A 21,284-nucleotide genomic window follows, 5' to 3' on the forward strand; every position below is an offset into this window, starting at 1 on the left:
AGTTCGCATTTTCTTTAGTCATTCCACTGAGTTGTCTTCATTTTTCAAATGTCTTTATCTGCAGAAGCAGAGAACTAGCAATTAGTAGTCTAATTTTGAACTATGATTTAGTACTCCTATATATATATATATATATATATATCTTTAGATAGTAAACTTCTGATTGTCCAGCATGTAATATCTTTTTAAAGAATATACTAATAATCAAAATGATTATGTTCTTCTATAAAGAGTTTTGGCTTGAAACTCTTTTTTTTCCTAAAGGTGTTTTTTATCCCCTTCTTTCATACTTTTACAATATTTTTGAATAAGATTAGTCACCAGATTTTTGAGGCTGTTTTAGTCTTCAGGGTTTCTGATTTTTTTTCCTTTTGTAGCCTTCTAAACACAGTGGGTAGAGATTCCAGTTCATTCCCGAGGATGGGGGTTATGCCTGCTTTGTTTACTGCTGACCCCAGGGTGTGAAACAGTGCCCGGCTTATAGTACCTATTTATTATTAAACATTTGCTATTTGATAAATGTGGGATGTTGAGAGCGCAGTGCTTAGAAACGTACCTTTATTGATCTGAGAGTCTTTTCCTTTGAGAATATATAGTAATTTGGAACATTTTGAACATATACACTAAAATTCATACTTCAATATTGCTTGCATTTGAAAGGTATAAGAAATAGGTTATAGGTGATTGAAGAAAATGAAGCAATTTAAGCTAATCTCAGTTCAAAGATCTGATATTTAACATTTAAAAAGACTTTCAGAACCAGCAGATGGTGTTAATGGTTATAGTACTGAATTCCCACATAGCCCACCACAGTTTGAGTCCTGGACCTGGCTGCATTAAAAGCAAAAACAAAACCAAACAAAAAACCTCATGCTGGGTATGTGAGTATGCATGTGTGTGCCCCAATCCCAAGAGAAGAATGGAGAAGGGATTGCGGTGTGTGGTCATCCCCTTTGGGAGTGATTGCTTGCTTTCTGTCTGTTTCTCTGGTGAGTGCACACAAAAATCTCTCTTAAAAATAAAATAATAAAATAAAATGAATTTCTCTTGAAAAGGACAGTTAAGAAGCTTTATTACAGTATTTAAGAGGGTATAATTTCTACTGCCAGTAATAGCTTTTTAATTATTTTTAATTAAGAGGTCAAATGGATATTTGACCTCATGGTTCGATGTAAGTAGGAAGTAGAGGTGGGAGTTAAAATCATGTTCATATACTAATTTCAGTAGTATTTTGCTATTGTCACATTATTACACAAAAATATTCAATGGAGTAAGAGGAAAATACAGTTTGGAAAGTTGTGGGAAAAGATTCGAGAGAGAGGTTAATTGGAGATTTGACAACGTAGTCAATTAAAAGGGCCATAAGTAAGCTACTCGGTTAATATGGCAATTTTGTGGTCAAAGTCTGCTGTGCAAGCCCAGACCTCTTTGACAGCCATCTTCTTATGCCCCAGTATGGCCCATCCATGAGGTTAATCTACAAGTAGCCAATGCAGCAGGCTGCCTTTCAGTACAGTCAAAGCTCCGTGGAATCGAGGAGACTGTAGCAGGTAGTAAGTGATACTGTTTTCTCTTAATTCATAACTTCATGAAACTTTATTTGTGTTCACATTTTAATAATTATGCATTTTTCACAACAAAAAAGCTTTATAATTTCTCAGCCAATTTAAAAAATTATTTTTATTGTTATAATTTATTTTACACATTCAATCATCATACATCACTACAGCTTGTAAAATGAATTACCCAACCTGAATACACTTCACCCAAGTTCAATTGAAGATATCGTATACTTTATCAACAGACAATCCTCCATTTTTGTGTCCCCTAAATGTCTTCCCTCTCTGTTTTTCTCCTTGATTCCTTTCCTCTCACTCTTCCCTAACTCTCATCCTCTTGCCACACTGTCTCCAGTATCCATAACCATTTTCCATGCTTCTATATCGTCTAATATTTCAGTTTCTGCCATAGAGTGTAGACAATCAGTATATATTAAGTGGAGACATACTATGTCTCTTCTTCATAGTCTGGCTCACTTCACTCAGAAGTAAATCTTCCGTATTAATCCACTTTCTATCAGATACTAGGATCTTGTTGTTTTTTATGGTTGAGTAGTATTCCAGAGAGTATAGGTGCCATACTTTTTCAGTCCATTCATCTGTTTGTGGATATTTGAATTGACTCCAAGTCCTAGCAATTGTGAATAATGCCACAGTAGACATAGATGTGCAAGCACTTTTCTTTTTTGGGAGAGGTTTTTGCTATAGGGTATGTGCGTTTGCCAAAAAGACAGAGAGAGACAGAAAGTGAGAAATCACCCCCCAGGAGGATGGCCACACCGCAATCCCTTCTCTTCCATTCTCCTCTTGGGATCTTGGGCATGCATGCACATGTGCCCGGCATGAGTTTAAGTCACCGGGTCTGGGACTCGAACTGCGGTCGACTACATGGGAGCTCTGTGACATAAGCCATTACTCTGACTGCTGGTCCCACACGCACTTTTCTGATTGAGAGTTTTTCTATCCTTTGGGTAGATACCCAGGAGTGGAATTGCTATATCATATGGCAGTTCTATTTGTAGGTTTGTGAGGAACCTCCTTATTGATCTCCACAGTGGCTGTACAAATTTATATTCCCACCAACAGTGTAGGAGAGTGGCCTTTTCACCACAGCCTCACCAGCACTTATCATTTTTTTTTATCTTAGCCTTTCTGAATTGGGTTAGGTGGTATCTCATTATACTTTTGATTTGCATTTTCCTTATGATGATGACTGTTGAGTATTTCTTCATATGCTTTTTGACTGTTCATAGGACTTAGAGAGTTGTTCATTCAGCTCATTTTCCCTTCTTTTAATTGGGTTGATTTTTTTTTTTTTTTAGATAAGCTGCTTGAATTTCCCGTGTATTTTGGTTATTAGTCTCTTGTCTGAGGCATAACTTACAAAAATATTCTCCCATTCTGAGGGTTGTCAATTTACACTAATTACTGTGTTTTCTGCTGTGCAGAAATGTCTTGATCTGATATAATCCCACTTGTCTATTTTGGGAATATGGTTTATGCATTAGGGGTCTTATTTAAGAAGTCTTTGCCTACCCTGATGTCTCCCAGAGTTTCCTCAGTGTTTTCCACCAGTAATTTTATAGTTTGAGGTCTTAGGTTTAGATCTTTGATCCACTTTGAGTTGATTTTGTTAATGGTAAGAGAAGGGATCCACACTACAATCCTTTCTCCTCCATTCTCCTCTCAGGATTTTGGACACACACATACATACACACAGGTCTGGTGTGATTTTCAAGCCACTAGGTCCAGGACGTGAACTGTGTTTGGCCATGTGAGTGTCCAGTGCCTTAACCACCACACCACCTGCTGGTCTTACACATTGCTTTCTTTTGGACCCTCCAGAGAGGAAAGTTGAAATAACTTAGCAGAGCATGAATGAGGTACCTCTTTGTTGTAAGCTTGTATATATACTTGTTCAGTGAACAGTTTTACTTATCACCCATTTTGCTGTCAGAACAGTTACATAGAATCAAAGGGGGAATAAGTTCTAAATTTTCAATGATTTTGATAATTTTTTATAAAAGCTTTTTAATAAAATATATCCTAATAATATATCCTAATAGAGTTGGTTCTCAGTTATTTTAGATGATGTAGAAATACACTATCTATAGCGGTAAAATATAAGAAAATCTTCTAATTTTTCACCATTGAAAGCTACTTAATGTATACCTAGAGGTGTTACTAGGAAAGGTGGTGGACATAGCAAACTGAAGTTGCGTTCTGTGGCTTTGAGATGCTCTATTTTTCATACATGCCATACTTCTTAATGTTTAGAATAAACCCATTTCAGATTTTAATGCCTCCTGGATGCCTGTAATCCCCAAACCAGTATCTTTGTCCAGTGCTCTCCTGGAGCTTAGATTCATGTTTGCACTTGTGTATTTAACTGTAGGATGGCTTTCATCCACTTTAAACCTAACATTCCCGGATAAAACTCTGGTCATTTCTTTTTCTTTCTTTTTTTTTTTTTTTGAAGAGATTTTCACTGTAGGGCGCGTGCGCTCGCCAGACAGACAGAGAGAGACATAGAGACAGAAAGCGAGAAATCACCCCCCAGGGGGGATGGTCACGCCGCAATCCCTTCTCCTCCATTCTCCTCTCGGGATCTTGGGCACTCACGCACACGCGCCTGGCGTGAGTTTTAAGCCACCGGGTCCGGGACACGAACCGCGGTCGACTATGCGGGAATCCAGCGACATAGCCATTACGCTAACTGCTGGTTCCCAAACTCTGGTCATTTCTCATCTTCCTTTTCCTAATCTCCTTCTCCCCTAGACTTGTGCAGTTTTGTAATCCATCCGTTTGTCGAATTGAGATATCCGGGAAATTTTCCTGCCACCTCCCTGTGCTTTCTCCCCACATTGACCCAGTGCCTGTGCTGTCAGTGTGAGCTCTCCAGGGTACCTGGAAGCTTCCCACTTCTGTGGCTAGCAGCACCTTACTGTGGCTTTTCATCTGTCTTACTTTGGTAAACACTTAACCAGTTCCCCTAGCAACCTCAGTGATTTTTAAAAAATGTAAATCAGATAAGCTAATTTTCTTGCTTAAAGAAGCCTTCAGTGGCTTTCATTGAACAAAGAATGCAGAGAGACTGACATTCTTAATACAGTCCAAATGTCCTTGTATAAGCTGGCCCGCACCTGTCTCTGCAGGTCATCCTGTGTGGCTCCCTCCGGCCTTGTTCATTGGCCTCCTCTCAGCTCATCAAGAATGACTTGTTCTTTTCTTTGTGGGTACTTTTTTTTTTTCTTTTTCTCTGTTGGGAATGGTTTTCTCTTACCTGTTCCCATGACTTAATTTCTTTTCACATGTAGGCATCAGCTTTATTTTATCCTCAGAATCCTCTTATGATCCATCAACCAGAATAGGGTTCTTACTGTTTTTCTACCTTATTCCTTGGCAGTGATCTGAATTGGTATTTATATATTTATTTTTATGCTTATTAGTCTGTGTTTCTATGGTTTTTTGAAATTAGGCCACATCTCTTTTACCCAGCCCGTAGGCTAGTGCCTGGCACTAGGAGATACATTAGGATGACCTATTTCACACTTAGAAATTAAATTGGTTTCCTGCTAGCCACTGTTTGCACGTCCCTCCCTCCTTCCCTCCTTCGTTTCTTCCCTCCCTTTTTTCTCTCTTCATTTCTCCTACCCGTTTTTCCTTCCTAACCTTTTAGTTTTAGGATATAGTACCAATAAAAGAAATTACCTCAAGCAAATTGTGTTTTAACGTCATTTTGGGGGGACAGCTTTATTGAAATATTATTCACATGAAGAACAATTCAGTAGTTTTTATTATACTCCCAGAATTATGCAGCCCTCCCAGTAATCAATTCTAAAACACTTTCATCACTCCCCAAAAGCGCTTTGTACCAACCCTTAACCATCTTCTCCCAAATCCTCCTCCTTCCAGCCTTAGGCAGCTACTTGTCTATATACTTCCCACGTGTGAAAAATCCGCCTCTTCTGGGCTTTTCCTATGAATAGAATAATGCAGTATGTAGTTCTTGTGGCTAGCTTTTCCTCTTACCATGATATTTTCAAGGTTCTACCATTTTGTAGCATGTATCAATATTTAATTTCTTTTTCCTGCCAAACTATATTCCATCATATGCATATCTGGTATTTGTCCGTTCAGTAGCTGGTGGACATTTGGCTTGTCTCTACTTTTTACTATTTTGACAAATCTGCTTGAACATGTACGTACAAATTCTTTTCATTTAGAGATACCATTTCATTTTTCTGGAAGTACTGTACAACAGAATTGCTGGACCTTATGATAAATCTGTTTTAACTATTTGAAGAACCTGCAGACTGTTTTCCAAGGTGGCTGCACTATTTTATTTTGTGTTTGCACTGGCAGTGTGTGACTTTCTTCACATCTTTGCCAATATTTGTTCCTATCTGTAACTTGATGGGTGTGAAGTAGTTCTTGTTGGACATTTTAAAAGATGCATAACCTTGTAACCACTATCCAGAATAGACCTCAGCCAGCTGCCACAGAAGCCTTCTGTAGATGTTGGGTACAGCCACTGTTCCTGCCCTCCCCACAACGTAACATTTACTCTGGCTGACTTTTTTTTGTACCTTTCTCAGCCAAGTTTTCATCTCTAAAAATATGACTTTTCACATTTAAAAATATGCATTTTACATGTCTTTTTAACCTGTTGTTTCTTCCAAGCATCTTTTTTTTCTTGCAATTTATTTGTTGAAGAAACTGGTTTCTTTATTTATTTGTCGTATGCTTTATAGTGTTTCACTTGTTCATTTCAAACTAGTTTTAAATATTTGATCATATTCAGGTTTGCATTTTTTTAGGCAGATTTATAGTGGTAATTTTTTTTATTGAAGTTCATAATGTCTTTCTGTTGATTTGTTGATGGTTAAGTCTAGATGTGCTGAATCAGTAAGGGTTTCAAAGTGGTTCTGGACCTGGCGGCTGCAAACTCAATGCTGGGTACGTATGTGTGTGTGTGTGTGTGTGTGTGTGTGTGTGCCCCAAATCCCAAGAGAACAGAGGAGAAGGGATTGCAATGAGGCCATCCCCTGGGAGGTGATTTTTTACTTTCTCTCCCTTTGTCTCTCTTGAGTACACATGCCCTATAGCAAAAAAAAAAACCACCAAAGTGGTGATATTCTTTCTTTTGGATTTAAAAATATTTTTTACACCAAAATAAGACTTATACTTTACTTCCATAGTTCCATGAACTTTTTTGAAGTCCCTGCTTATATTAAACAAGATGTATTTAAGCAGACACACATAAACGAGGTTTGATCATTTGACAAAAATGTGACCAGAGACTCAAGAGCTTCTACTTCCCCAGGAACATGGCTAGGCATTTGCTAGTGTTCATAGCCACCCTATGGAACGTGGCTACCTTGAATAGCAAGATACTCAGTATTGTGTCCAGTAGCCCTGGATATAACTAACAAAATGTATCCTACACAACTCCTTAGAAGCTGGTGCTTCACTGGACTGGACGTCTACACCTCCTCAGATTTTAAACAAGGACACAGGGATAGAAGAGACAAAAGAACAGATATACCTTACTTTAAAATGCCCCTAAATGCATTCCAGCACTAAACCTCTACCATTTTACCTCAAAAGTCCCTTATATTCTCTGTAATTAAAAACTATAAGGTGATTTAAGGATATTAGGTAGTATAATTTATCACTTTAGAACTACACATTATTATTTCTGTTGGGGAGTACAAATTCAAGCTAGTTTATTTCAGGGTTTCGGTTTTTTTTTTTTTTTTTTTTTTGGACAGGGCACATACACTTGCCAGAGATGGAAAGCACATTCCAGTGGAGTGTGGTCATGCTGCAGACTCTTGTATATTTCTCCATCCTGTTGGGATTTTGGGCATGTACACAAATGCATCTGACATGTTTATGTCAAAAACCAATTAAAGAAATAACTTATAAATGGCAATTATCTTTAAGAGTCTAACTGGGAACCAGCAGCTAGCGTAATGGCTATGTCGCTGGATTCCCATGTAGTCGACCGCGGTTCGTGTCCCGGACCCGGTGGCTTAAAACTCACGCTGGGCACGTGTGCGTGCGTGCCCAAGATCCCGAGAGGAGAATGGAGGAGAAGGGATTGCGGCGTGACCATCCCACCTGGGGGGTGATTTCTCGCTTTCTGTCTCTATGTCTCTCTCTGTCTGTCTGGCGAGCGCACGCGCCCTACAGTGAAAATCTCTCCCAAAAAAAAAAAAAAGAGTCTGACTACTACTATATAAAAATTATCATAAAAACAGGACCTATACTCTCAAATCTTCATACAAATTAATTTTTAATGTATGAGATAAGAATTTTTAAGTCACAATCATGGCTAAATTCACCATTAAATACGAGGTTCCAAGTAGCTGCTCTGGTTGTCTATACCTTGAACAACCTTTCCTCCCAGTAAGTCCCTATGCTAACTCCATCATAACATTCATTATATATTTTACTAGTTCGTCAGTCTCCCACTAGACTACAGGCTCCTCGAGAGCAAGGGTTGTCTTCACTCTGCCTTTAAAAAGCATACACTGGTACCAAATTATTTACTTATAAACCTAAATTTTTTTTTTTTTTGTGGAGAGGTTTTCGCTATAGGGCACGCGCGCTCGCCAGACAGACAGAGAGAGACAGAGAGACAGAAAGTGAGAAATCACCCCCCAGGGGGGATGGTCACGCCGCAGTCCCTTCTCCTCCATTCTCCTCTTGGGATCTTGGACATGCACGCACACGCACCTGGCTTGAGTTTTAAGCCACTGGGTCCGGGATATGAACTGCGGTCGACTACGTGGGAGTCCAGCGACATAGCCATTACGCTAACTGCTGGTTCCCCCCAAATTATTTACTTAATGAGCAATATGTCTATGCAAATGATAAGCATTTGTCTAGAGTTACTGAGAATTGCTAAATATTCTAAACTAATCTGTAGTTGATTTAAAATCCTCAAATTTAGTCAAACTTATACCAAGACTGACTTAGCTTGTGTTAAGTCACTTTTAAAAATTACGGCTCTGAGGCATTTTGTTGTAAAAAGTTGTTACTCATGCATAGACTAATATGAACTCGAAATCATACGTTTACTTCATTTTTCAGCTTGACCTTCTAGTAAACCTTTAGCATTGATTTTGGTTGTTATATAAGGAGATCCTCCTTTGGGTGATTTAAAAACATAATTCATCGATGAGCATCTCTTATTTTTCCTTTATTAGCAGTAGGGCTTACACCTAATATTAATGCTGCTTCCCATTTTGTCATTTTGGGTTCAAATCCACCTCTGTAATAGCTACTACTGAAGGCAGATTTCGGTAGGCTTCGGAAAACTAGTTTTTACTTGAGGCTCCATATGCTTCATGGTTTGCAAAATATAATGAACTTGGCTCCGGCTTAGCTTCCCTGCCTCCACTGTGAGCACGGTTCACCCCAGCCCAGAGGCCATAGCCACCAGCTGCACTCCTTTTTACCATAAAGCAACACAACGTAGCCACCACCCACAGGCACGAACAAACCAAGCATAGACCCAAAGTGGTGATATTCTAATTCAATCATTTCTTTTTTCTTAAATTTTTCTTTTTTAAAAAATAATTATTTAATTTATTATTATTATTATTATTTTAAATTTGCTATAGAGCACTTGTGCTCACCAGAGAGAGAGACCAGGAGAGAGAGGGAAAGTGAGAAAGCAAGCCACCAAGTCCCAGGATTCAACCTGTGGTTGGCATGTGAGAGTCTAGCACCTTAACCCCCGTGCAACCTGCTGGCCTTGATTTTTTCTTTTTTAATTTTCAAAATAGTAACTTTGTCTCTCATGGAATAGATTTTCTATGCTCTTGACTGATTATTTGCCTTCTGAAATACCTATTATTTGGATACTTGGGTATTTTATAGTGTCTGATATTTCTTGTATATTGTCCTCATTTGAAAAAAAATTGTTTCTTCATTATTTTTGGTGGTTTTATCTAAATCAAAGGTTTTGTCTTCCAGCTCAGAGATTCTGTTCTCTGCATGGTCTAGTCTGCTATTGATACTTTTGAGGGAGGTCTTGGTTTCCTGTATTATTGTCTTCATCTCTAGAAGTTCTGATTTATTTATTTTCTTTACGATGTCTATCTCCTGCCTCAAATCCTGGAAGGACCTCCCAATCTCTGTCACCATGAATTTTTGAACTCTATTTCTGACATTCCTTCAAATTCTTTTGTGCTCTTTGTGGTCAAAGAAGAGTTGCTCTGTTCCATTGAGGAAGAGGTATTTCTTTGCTTCCCCATGCTTCCTGTGCCTCTGCGCTGGCTTCTAGTCATCTGATGGGTCATACTCTTCTTGCTGCTTTTCGGGTGTCTATTCTGTAGTGTCGGGAGTGGGGAGAGAGGAGCTCTACTCAGACGTGTTCTTGGTGGAAGGCCTTGTCTTCCAGTCAGAGAACAGTGTACATAGCCACCTTTAGGTGTTGATTCCTTTCCCAGTCTCCTGGGACCAGGTGTACCTGGGGCTAAGCTGGAGAGTTCAAATGGAAGAGGGAAAAGAAGTCTCTGCCACATACTTCAGGAAACTATGAAGTCTCTAAGTATTCCTGGGTGCGCAGAAGGTAGCTAGAGGTCTTAGGCGGTTTTCCTGCCCCAGTTGTCCTCCCTGGCTGCCGCTGCTCCCTGATCCACAGTGCAGGCTCCGGGGCTAAGGGTGATGAATGGACGTACCTGGGACGGGTTTGCAGGCAGTAGGAAATCTGAAGCGATTTCCCGCCTCAGTGCCCTCATTGGTTGCCTCTGTTCCATGATCTGTAGGTCTTCTCCTGTTCCTTATGGTTGTGTTTCTGCGTTGTCGGAGCACATAGTTATTACATACTTATCTCCCTCTCAAACCTCATTTAATTCCAGTTCTACTAGGTACATGTGTTGTATAGATCCTTAGTCCTTTTTTTGATGCATATTCATTTTGTTAGTCTGACACCAACACTGTAGTAGATTTATCAGGACAGGCTTATGGAGACAGTATTCCTATATTCTTGCATGTTGTTGGAAGCTTGTTCAGAACTTCTAACTTATACATTAATTGCTGTATGTAAAATATTTATGTTTTATGTGGAAATCTTAACATTTGTTTTAAGTTGCTAAGGCATAAATCACGACAGTTAAAAAGTGTGACAACAACAAGATTTCCTTTTCCTTGTAAGTTGCTTGGTCCTCTTGCTTGAATGACCAAATAATTTTTTTTCATTTTTCTATAATGTTAAATAATTTATTTTTTGAGGTTTTTGCTATAGGGTGTGTGCGCTCGCCAGAAAGACAGAGAGAGACAGAGAGATAGAAAGTGAGAAATCACCCCCCCAGGGGGGATGGCCACGCTGCAATCCCTTCTCCTCCATTCTCCTCTCAGGATCTTGGGCATTCACTCACAGGTGCCCGGTGTGAGTTTAAGGACTCGAACCGTGGTGGACTACATGGGAGTCCAGGGACAAGGCCATTATCCCAACTGCTGGTCCCTATAATGTTAAATAATTTTAGTAGAATATATCTCAGAGTTGATTGTTCTTTTATTTTTTTATTTAAATGTTTTGCCATAGGGCATGTATGTTCGCTGGAGAGACACTTAGAGAGATGGCCACTCCACAGTCCCTTCTTCTCTCAGGATTTTGGGCACATGCACAGGTGCCCAGTGTGATTTTTCAAGCCTCTATTTTGGGTCTGGAACCATGGTCGAGTATTTAGGAGTCCAGTGTCTTAATCACCATGCTATCTGCTGACTCCAGAGTTCATTATTCTTGGTTTATTTCCTCAAGTACTTGATGTCCCTTTTCAATCCTTCTTATTATTGTATTTTCAGTCTTTCATCTGATATTATTTCTTCCCTTGGGCCATGATAATATGATATCCAAATTTTGCCCTAACTGGTGGGTTTGTAAACACATTCTTACCTATCCCACTGACAGGCAGGGCAGATGCTGCTTCTAGAAGTGATCCTACCACGGACCCTCTGGTCAGCCAACTGAAGTCACCCCCTTGCCTGGCTTTATCGTTACTATATTATGTTGCCACTTCATTGAATCTCTTTCCAGACTTTACCTTTTCCATGGCTTCTATAATTTTGCTATGTTTTTCACATAGAATGTGTCTGACCTTGATTGCGTGGCCACCACCTTTGGGCCCCCGAGCCTTCCGGTGAGCACTGTCACTCCCAGACGCTGTTCCGCCTTTCCTCTTTTTCCAGAACTACTTTTTCATTTGGGGAGCATCTTCAAGACTTGCTGATGAACATTCAACTGCTCCGGTGTTATACAAGCCCCCTCAATTATTATTATTACTTTTTAATTCAGGCAAGTTTTTAGAATTGTTCTTAATATTTGTTGTGATCTGTACTTCAGTTTTCATTTTTGGAGATTGCTATTATTCATCTATTGTATTATCTTGGTTTATTTTGTCATTTCTTTCTTAAAATTTGTTTTAGATTTTTGCTTTAGGGCATGTGTGCTCCTCAGAAAGAGATGGAAAGAGACAGAGGGAAAGTGAGAAGTCAACCCTCAGGGGGATGATCATGCCACAAGTGCTTCTCCTCCATTTTTTTTTAACATTTTCTTTACTCTAAACAACATTTTTTTTTCACCTTCAGCTTCTCTTAAGACATTTCCCCCCTCATACTTACTTCAAATTTAGACTTCATTTCACTAGCATTATTTTTATTTCTAATATTCAAATTTCTATCACCTTATTACTGACATTTTCTTATTTTAGTGTTTTATTTCATATTATAAGATCATCAGAAAAGTTATAACACAGTTTTGCATAGAAAACTTTTCCATGGCTTCTATAATTTTGCTATGTTTTTCACATAGAATGTGTCTGACCTTGATTGCGTGGCCACCACCTTTGGGCCCCCGAGCCTTCCGGTGAGCACTGTCACTCCCAGACGCTGTTCCGCCTTTCCTCTTTTTCCAGAACTACTTTTTCATTTGGGGAGCATCTTCAAGACTTGCTGATGAACATTCAACTGCTCCGGTGTTATACAAGCCCCCTCAATTATTATTATTACTTTTTAATTCAGGCAAGTTTTTAGAATTGTTCTTAATATTTGTTGTGATCTGTACTTCAGTTTTCATTTTTGGAGATTGCTATTATTCATCTATTGTATTATCTTGGTTTATTTTGTCATTTCTTTCTTAAAATTTGTTTTAGATTTTTGCTTTAGGGCATGTGTGCTCCTCAGAAAGAGATGGAAAGAGACAGAGGGAAAGTGAGAAGTCAACCCTCAGGGGGATGATCATGCCACAAGTGCTTCTCCTCCATTTTTTTTTAACATTTTCTTTACTCTAAACAACATTTTTTTTTCACCTTCAGCTTCTCTTAAGACATTTCCCCCCTCATACTTACTTCAAATTTAGACTTCATTTCACTAGCATTATTTTTATTTCTAATATTCAAATTTCTATCACCTTATTACTGACATTTTCTTATTTTAGTGTTTTATTTCATATTATAAGATCATCAGAAAAGTTATAACACAGTTTTGCATAGAAAAACAGAAAAATGTGTCATGACTTTTCTGACGATGATTATAATCATTTTCTTTTTTCTTTAAGTTCATTTTGAAATAGTAGTAAAGGTGAAAATCTTGCTGAGCTTTTCTCTCCCTATCATTCTCTTGTTGCCTGGAGGATGTTTTTCTTCTCCTGGTCTGTCTGTGTCTCTCTCTGTTCTGTAGTAACTTTATGGGAGATTTGACCTTTGCTTTCTTTGGTCGTCTCTGTGCTTATCATTATATTTTTTTTCCCCAATGCTCCTTTCTTTGAGACTTGACTTATACAAGTGGGCCTTATTAGCTGGTTAGTTCAGAGAGCTCAGAGAGCTCCATTGTCCACGAGGTCTTTGTTATCACCCCACTACTGGATTGTGCATAACCTCTTGTTTCCAACTGTGTAAAAAAGATACACCAGGATATACCTAGTCAGTGTTTTGGCAAGTGACTGTTTTCCATGTCTTGTGTAGTGCAGTGAGGGAATTGTGAATGGCGGAAGATCTTCATGTTAGGAGACTTGCCTGCTTTGCCACCTTCTAGTCTTGTCCAGTTATTTGGGGCATGGCATATGAGCTGCTCAGCTTTGGCTGCTTCCTCAGCAAACTGCAAACGCAAGGGTTAAAAATGCAAACTCAAAATGGTAGATTATGAATGGAGGTGCTTATTATAGACACCTGGGGTGTTTTGTCAAGGAACACATACCTATGCGTTTCCAGCCTAGACGTCTTTCTATACCAAGTGTAGGGATAGGGCAAGAGTATATGTGGTTCTGATACCCTTCTTCTTTAAGGATGTCAGCTCTTCTATTATCTTCTTACACTTCTGGTGTTCTTGGATTTGTATCTTGTGGATACAGCCCTGCAATCAGTGAACTCCACAGTAGTTAATGAGACCAGGTAAAGTGCTAGTTAGAAGAACTGGCCAGCCTTTGGCCTAGTGGTTGAGGTGACTGGATCTCACATGACTGACTGTGTAGTTCAGGTCCTGGACCTAGTGGCTTGAAAAACATCCTAGGCATGGGTGTGTGCTTGTCCAAAATTCCAAAAAGATGGAGAAATGGAGAAGTGATCACAGCATGACCTTCTCCCATGGGTGGTGCTGTCTCTCTCATGGGTGATGCTTTCTCTCTCTTTCTCTCTCTCTGTCTGTCTGTCTTTCTCTCTGGTGAATGCATGTATCCTCTGGCAAACTGAAACAGAAAAGGTTGGAAGAATTAAATAGTAATAGATACCCACCATGTAAAAGATGTCATTAAAGTGAAAGTGATGAGTACCAAGTAAATGGGACACACTGTTGGTGTTTATTTTATTTTATTTATTATTATTTATTTGATTTTATTTATTCATTCATTTATTTTAATTTGACTGAGAGAGACACACAGAGAGAGAGACAAAGGGCTAAAGGAAGCCGCCAGGTCTGGGGCTCGAACCGTGGTTGGCCATGTGGGAGTGTCCAGCACCTTAACCACCATGCCACCTGCTGGTCCTGACTGTTGGCGTTTATAAAGACAGATTATTGTGAATTCAGGCAGTATCCAGTATTCATATTAACTGCTTAATTTAGAAAGCCGAATTCTTTGATAATGCATTAAATGAGTTTATGTATATTAATTTTGACCTTGGTACAACATTATAATGTATAAATGTTGTTATTTGCATTTTAAAGAGACAGAAAGACTCTGTTACTTGTAACACCTAAATAATATGCCTAATATCAGCTAAGTCCGAAGTGGCAGAGTCAGGTTATATGTTCTTGACCAACATATCACCTGTCAAAAAGACAATGAAAATAAAATGACATGCATTACTGAGGAATACGAAATATACTGGAGACATTTTAACCAAAGTGAAAGTTGCAGCTACACCTAAATTTTACTGCATTTACAAGTACTGAATTCAAATGAGAAAGAACAAAATTATTATTCTTTTATGCTGAGAAATCTTAATATAATATAAAGAATTATGGTTTAAATGTTTGAGGTTTACTTGTATTGTGATGTGTAATTATTTGAAAAGCTGTTTTCTCTTGTTCTAAGGCACACACTCTGGAATTCCATCCCTTGCCCACAAAAAGGCATCCAAGCTTCCAAATACCACAGACTCTTCACAGAATTTAGCATGAGATTTTGTGCCACAGTTACTGTCAGGATAATGAATTATGAATCATTTCCTGGACCAGAAATTCCTTGTTTGTTATATAGACACTCAGAAATGTTTCCACAAATAAAAAGCAAAGTTTCTGTTTCAGAAGGAAAACACTGTGTTTCTGAAATAACATGGCTGAACAGTCCAGCATTAAGGGCTCTAACTCAGTTGTTACTAATGACTACATAATCTTACCATGCGCATGTGAAAGTTAGAAAGATAATAGGACTTTAAAGAAATATATACTTGGACTGCCCCTGTAGTGCAGTGGTTGAGCGCTCTGCATGGGGAGCCAATCCAATGTGGGCGACTGTAGTTTGAATCCTGGCCCCAGAAGCTTGGAAGACACATTGGGGCGTGTGTGTGTGTGTGTGTGTGTGTGTGTGTGTGTGTGCACATGTGCATATGCTGGGATCCTAGTGGGACGGGGAAGTGGAAGAAAAAGGATTCTGATGTGAGCATGCCCCATTGGGAGGTGGTTTCCCTCTCTCTCTTCCTGTCCTTCTCTCTACTGTGTACTAGCATATACCAGCAATTTAAAAAGGTTTGTATTCAGTGTGTATTTATGAGAGACGTATTGTCTGGGATTTGTTTTAAGATACTGTGATGGGGGAGGGCAGGATTCCTGCAGAATGGTGGTGATAGGGGAAGGCTAAATGAAGCAGTTGTGAAAAAAATGTTGGTATTTGTTGAATTTGCTTGCTGGGCACATGGGTACTCATGATACCATAATTTCTTCTTTTGTATATAAATGGAGTTTTTCACAATAACATTAGAAAGAGAATTGTCGAGCTTGTAGTGTGGCTTTCATAGCATCAAATGAAACTAATGAGATTAAGCCCCTGTCATGTTAAAAGCAGGAGGGCAAGGGGAAGGTGAGAGTGACCTTTCTGCCTCTGCTGCCTTCTCAGATGTCAAGGTGCCATTGTTTTGGGGGTAGGATGCTTTGAAGCTCTTGAGGGGCCAGTGGGGAGGAGGCAAGGACTGAGTGAGGGATTTTCAAGCTGAAACTTCAGTGTATTGACTCATTATTTTCCTCTAGCATATTTATTCATTATTTATTCATTATGATTATTGTTAAATTATTCAGAACACTTTTTTTGTTACAGAGATTCATCAGCTGCTTTCAAAGCACTTTTCATGGAGTAGTTTAATGGAGCATTTGTAATGCCTGGGTGTTAACTATACAGATCACACATGACTATTTATGATCAAAACAATCAATTATACTTGATTATAATTTCTGCTGAGGAGCGTGTTTGTGACTGCTAGGGCCCAGACAGGGCTATAATCATCCTTCTTGGAGCTGGTATAGATTGAAATCTAAGCATCTATCTGCATTCTTGTTTAGTATCTGCTATTTACATTTGAATGATCTTAGGCAATGTCAGTCCTTCTGCTCCCCAATTTCTTTCTCTGTAAAATCGACAGGATGGGCAGAGAGCTCTTTTACCTAGTAAAAATCTGCACGTTTGGAGCCTCCTTTGCAAAACCATGGTGCTTGTTGACTTTTGAGTTGAGTGAGGAAGATGCCAGGCCCTTTACGCTCTACTCCATCCTCTGTCTTCATTTCAGTTTTCAGTTCTGCAGCTATTTTGGCCTTAGTAGTGGGTGATGATTAAGAATTGTGGGAGCTTTGGCTAACTGGGAAGCTTATGACTCTTCCAAGGGGCCATCTGCTACCCAATTCTCGTGCCACTTGGGGACATGAGCCCTATGTCATCAAATTTTTGAAATGGTCAGAAGAAATATGATTGTAGGCTGCCATTTTCTTGGCTCTGTCTTATTCTTTATGAGCAAGCTACCTTAACAAATGCCTGAGTGTGGAACAGATGTCCAGTTAGTGTTTGTTTGGGTTTTCTGAATCGGTTGTCAGTGCTTGGCATATGATGTTCTTCTCATATAATTTCTTTTTATATGTCTTGTGGTGATTGAGAAGACCCGGTGTTCTGGTAGGAAAGGACAGAGAAAGTATTTGAACAGGGAGTAGAAAGATAAGTCTTCCACCGCTTGCCCTTAGGCCGACCATGTAAATCACTACGTTGCAGGGTTTCTCAGTTTGGTGGTAGTGACTGGATTTTTTAAATTGGAAGTTTTGGAAGCAAATCTGGAAAATATTGAATGGTCACAGTATTTCTTAAATTACAGATCCTTTTCCCCCCTTGTCTTGGATTCCCATTATCTTTGGATCCTCTGTCCCTTCCCCCTTCTTTCTTTTCTCTCCTTTCTCTTTCCTTCCTTTCCATACCATGACTTTTGGGCCTGAGGTATTTCCTATATTGCAGGCATTGTGTGCATAAATTATGTTGTAAAGATGCCATTTCAATTGCAATCTAGTCAAGACCAAACTAGAAAAGATACTGAGAACTCATGGCAATTGATGTGTGAAGAGATAGTTTTATAACACTTATATTTTGGATTTTGGTAATACAACACAATAAAATATATATTTTGGTAAAATATAACACAATAAAGTAGAAACTAAACTCTGTAAGGTCCAGAGAGTCCTATTTCTGTATATTGGAGCACATTTATACAGGGGAGCTGACAACCTGATATATGAAGCTGTGAAACCCTTAAACACCAAAGATCATTTATACCATGGTCCTCCTAAAGAGTGTCATTTGATTCTGGAAGTTATTTTTACTTGGCCATAGTCCTTTGCCCTGACCTTATGGTTCTTGTTTAGGATGGGATCTTTAAGATGAGTCTTTCTCCGGATGGGATGCTTCTTGCCGCCATTCATTTCTCAGGGAAACTGAGCATCTGGGCCATTCCATCTTTGAAGCAACAAGGGGAATGGAATCAAAACGAGCAGGTATGTCTCTTGTTGGTTATTCTTGTTGGTATTTTCTTACGGATGAGTACTGACAGTACTCATTTCACTTTGTTATTTTCCTATAGCACAAACTATATTGTGATTCTGAAGCTGTTCTGTTCTTTAGTTAAATTATATTAATACTGTGGGGCCAATTAAGAATAGACTGCTACCACTTACTGGTTTTAATGTGTAGTGCAGTATGCCCTGTATACTGATTGTGGTCATTGAAATGAACTGTTTTTTTTTTTTCTTTTTTTTTTTCCTCTTTCACATTCCAAAAATACAGAATGGAGATGTTAAAATTTAAAAAAATCAGCATGATCAAGCATATGGGGGAGGGGGAATCAAATCCTAAAACAGTTACAGTTCTTCCCAAATCCTTAGTTTTAGTCACATGGGGCTTACTGAGGGCTTTCAGAGAGTTACCTTGTCTTCATTCAAAGGTAAGTAGCTCAGATATAAAGATAAGGACTCTATGATTTTTAGTGTCTTGAAATGAGAAGTTTTTTTGGTTTTTTTGTTTTTTTTTTTGAGAGGTTTTTGCTACAGGGCATGTGCACTTGCCGGACAGAGAGAGACAGAGAGACAGAAAGTGAGAAATCACCCCCTAGGGGGGATGGCCACGCCACAATCCCTTCTCCTCCGTTCTCTCGGGATCTTGGGCATGCACACACACATGCCCAGAATGTTTTAAGCCACCGGTTCCGGGACACGAACCATGGTCAACTACATAGTCATTACGCTAACTGCTGGTCCCTTGAAATAAGAAGTTTTAAAAATTAGATGCCTTTGTTGTTTAGTTATGGTAGAATCAACATTATTATAATTTAAATTTACAAGGAATAGATAAGCTTTGCTTAAAGCCATATATTATGGTAGTATGAAGGTTCAGTGAAAATTTTTCCTCAACTGGATATAGCTTATGTTATAAATCTTTTATTCTAATGCATTTCATCACTTTAAGGATTAATTCTCCTTTCCTCTCTGCCCCATTTTCCTATTGGTATATCTAGCTTTCTCATTCTAAGACTGGAGCATGTTTCCTGAATGATCTGAATGGACCAATGTCACATTAAGAGAATCATTAATAAGCAAACATTTTATTTTGAGAATTGCAGAGGAAAAGAGAAAGTGACTCTGCATTTTTTTACTCTATCATAGATTTAAATTTATTTGTTTTAGCTGTTTTTTGTTTGTTTTATGCAAGCTTTAGGAAAGTTCTTCCCACCCTGCTCCTCCAGTTCCCATTCACCTTCAATTTAATATGGTCTCTGTATTGAGCTGGTGGCCCTCGTATTAAATTGACTGAGAGGGTAGCACTCTCTCACCTTTGGATCTTGAGTGGAAGAGGTGCTTCTCAGTCTGCAACCTCAGTAGCTAAAGACAAGGGACATCATTTCTCTCTGCTCTGAAATTACAAGCAAGCTGACTTACTTCTTCTCTTTAGAAGTGGAGTAAATCGACTCTCAGAATAGTTAAATGGATTCAGGCAGCTGTGTCAGGAAGCCGGCAGGTAAAGAAGTAGCTGGGGATGAGAGTGTGGGCCGATTTGTAAGGCAGCATTTCATATGACTTATACTTCCTAAGACATAGTCCATGAGTTCTGTTTAACATCCATGCCCAAAGTAGGGACATCATTTAGATAATTGACTCACAAGACGCTTTGTATTTGTCATGGTTATCAATATGTGGTGATGAATAATAATAATAATAATAATAATAATAATAATATAGTGTTCTTTTGAAAATACATGGGCAGTGTTAGGGTGGCTGTATCCCTCATGCCCTATTGCATGGTTCAAGTCCTGGACCCAGTGGTTTGAAAATCATGCTGGGCATGTGTGCATGCATGTGCAGACTCCCGCGAGAGGAGAATGGAGGAGAGAGGACTGTGGCAAGGTCATCACCCTCTGGGAAGTGATTTCCTGCTTTCTGTCTCTCTCTGTTGCTCTCTGGCTAGCACCTGAACCCTATATCAAAATAAGAAAAAAAAGCAAAAAACAGCCACCACCTAAAAATTTAAAAAGAGGGAACCAGCAGTTTGCGTAATGGCTATGTCGCTGGACTCCCACGTAGTCGACCGCGATTCGTGTCCCGGACCCAGTGGCTTAAAACTCACGCCGGGCGCATGTGCGTGCGTGCCCAAGATCTCGAGAGGAGAATGGAGGAGAAGGGATTGCAGCGTGGCCATCCCCCCTGGGGGGTGATTTCTCGCTTTCTGTCTCTCTGTCTCTCTTTGTCTGTCTGGCGAGCGCATGCACCCTATAGCAAAAACCTCTCCAAAAAAAAAAAAAATTAAAAGAAAATTGGAAACCTTGGAATGAGGGTAAATACTTCAGCAGGTTGAAATATGTAATCAGAAAAGTAATGGAACAGGGAAGGAAGGGGCTTCAAAAATAGAAAAAGTGGCACTTGGTTGGAAGAGATGAGTTGAGACTTGAAGTTTGCCTCTAGCCAGGCCTCAGTGAGAGTCTCTGAGGAGAAGCTCCCTGACAGTTTGCAGGCAGCTCCTCAGGGACTGCCGTGGCTTACTGTGCACACCCACCTCCTGTGGCGCTGACACCGAACTCCCCCACCTGCCCATGGGGAGAGCAGGAGAGCGTTTGTGTTTTAAGTCAATCTTTCAGTCAGAAGAGGGCAGCAGCTTGATCCTACACTAGTTGTATCCCTTATTACAAATTTGTACACTTTCAGGGTTATATGTCAGTTTCTCCTGGTTTGGTGGTATGCATTGTTTCTTTGAATAAACCGAGTAAGCTGGAGAAGTTGTTCTGAAGCACGTAAAACTGAAACCCGTGGAACCCATGGACCCAGTTGTAACCACCAAGGACATTGCACAGGTTGTGATGCCCCTTGCTGAGCGGACGGTGGCTCGGCTGTAGTCCCTGAGCCTGATCCTGCTTTCATGCCATTCCCACTGCCGCTCCATAGTCTGCCTTTCCGACGTGGGCACATCCCAGGCCTGTCACTGCCAGGCCACCCTTTTCACGCTATTCTTCCTACACAGAGAGGTTGTGGCAGGGTGGAACAGGCTGTATTCTCAGACCTCACTTAGTTTTAGCCTCCAAAGAAGTATTGATCCAAAGTTAGGAACATGGAAGGCATTTCATTTTATCCTCTTTTTTTCCCCTATAAAATTCTAAAGTTGTGGTCCAAATGCCAACTTCTCTGTTTCTCTGTCACCTCTTCTGTTGTGGTCATTAAGTTGGCTTACTGTCCTCCCCGCCCTCTACTTTCCGCACTTCATTTTAT

The 21,284-nt window shown here is 39.5% G+C and overlaps 1 protein-coding gene and 1 pseudogene across 3 annotated transcripts in view; one reads left to right on the forward strand and one right to left on the reverse strand.

Moving 5' to 3' along the window:
- The window catches only part of NBAS (NBAS subunit of NRZ tethering complex), a 423,746-nt gene that overhangs the window by 103,612 nt on the left and 298,850 nt on the right, over positions 1–21,284 (forward strand). For all 3 annotated transcript variants that reach the window (XM_014589621.2, XM_014589625.2, XM_006140811.3), the window contains one exon: positions 17,901–18,029. In XM_014589621.2, the coding sequence (XP_014445107.1) occupies positions 17,901–18,029 (129 nt within the window). The remainder of the gene's footprint in view (positions 1–17,900; positions 18,030–21,284) is intronic.
- Positions 8,650–8,919, reverse strand: LOC102483549 (mitochondrial import inner membrane translocase subunit TIM14 pseudogene; annotated as a pseudogene).

Source organism: Tupaia chinensis, unplaced genomic scaffold (assembly GCF_000334495.1).
Source record: "Tupaia chinensis unplaced genomic scaffold, TupChi_1.0 Scaffold000045_1, whole genome shotgun sequence".
Lineage (NCBI taxonomy): Eukaryota > Metazoa > Chordata > Mammalia > Scandentia > Tupaiidae > Tupaia > Tupaia belangeri.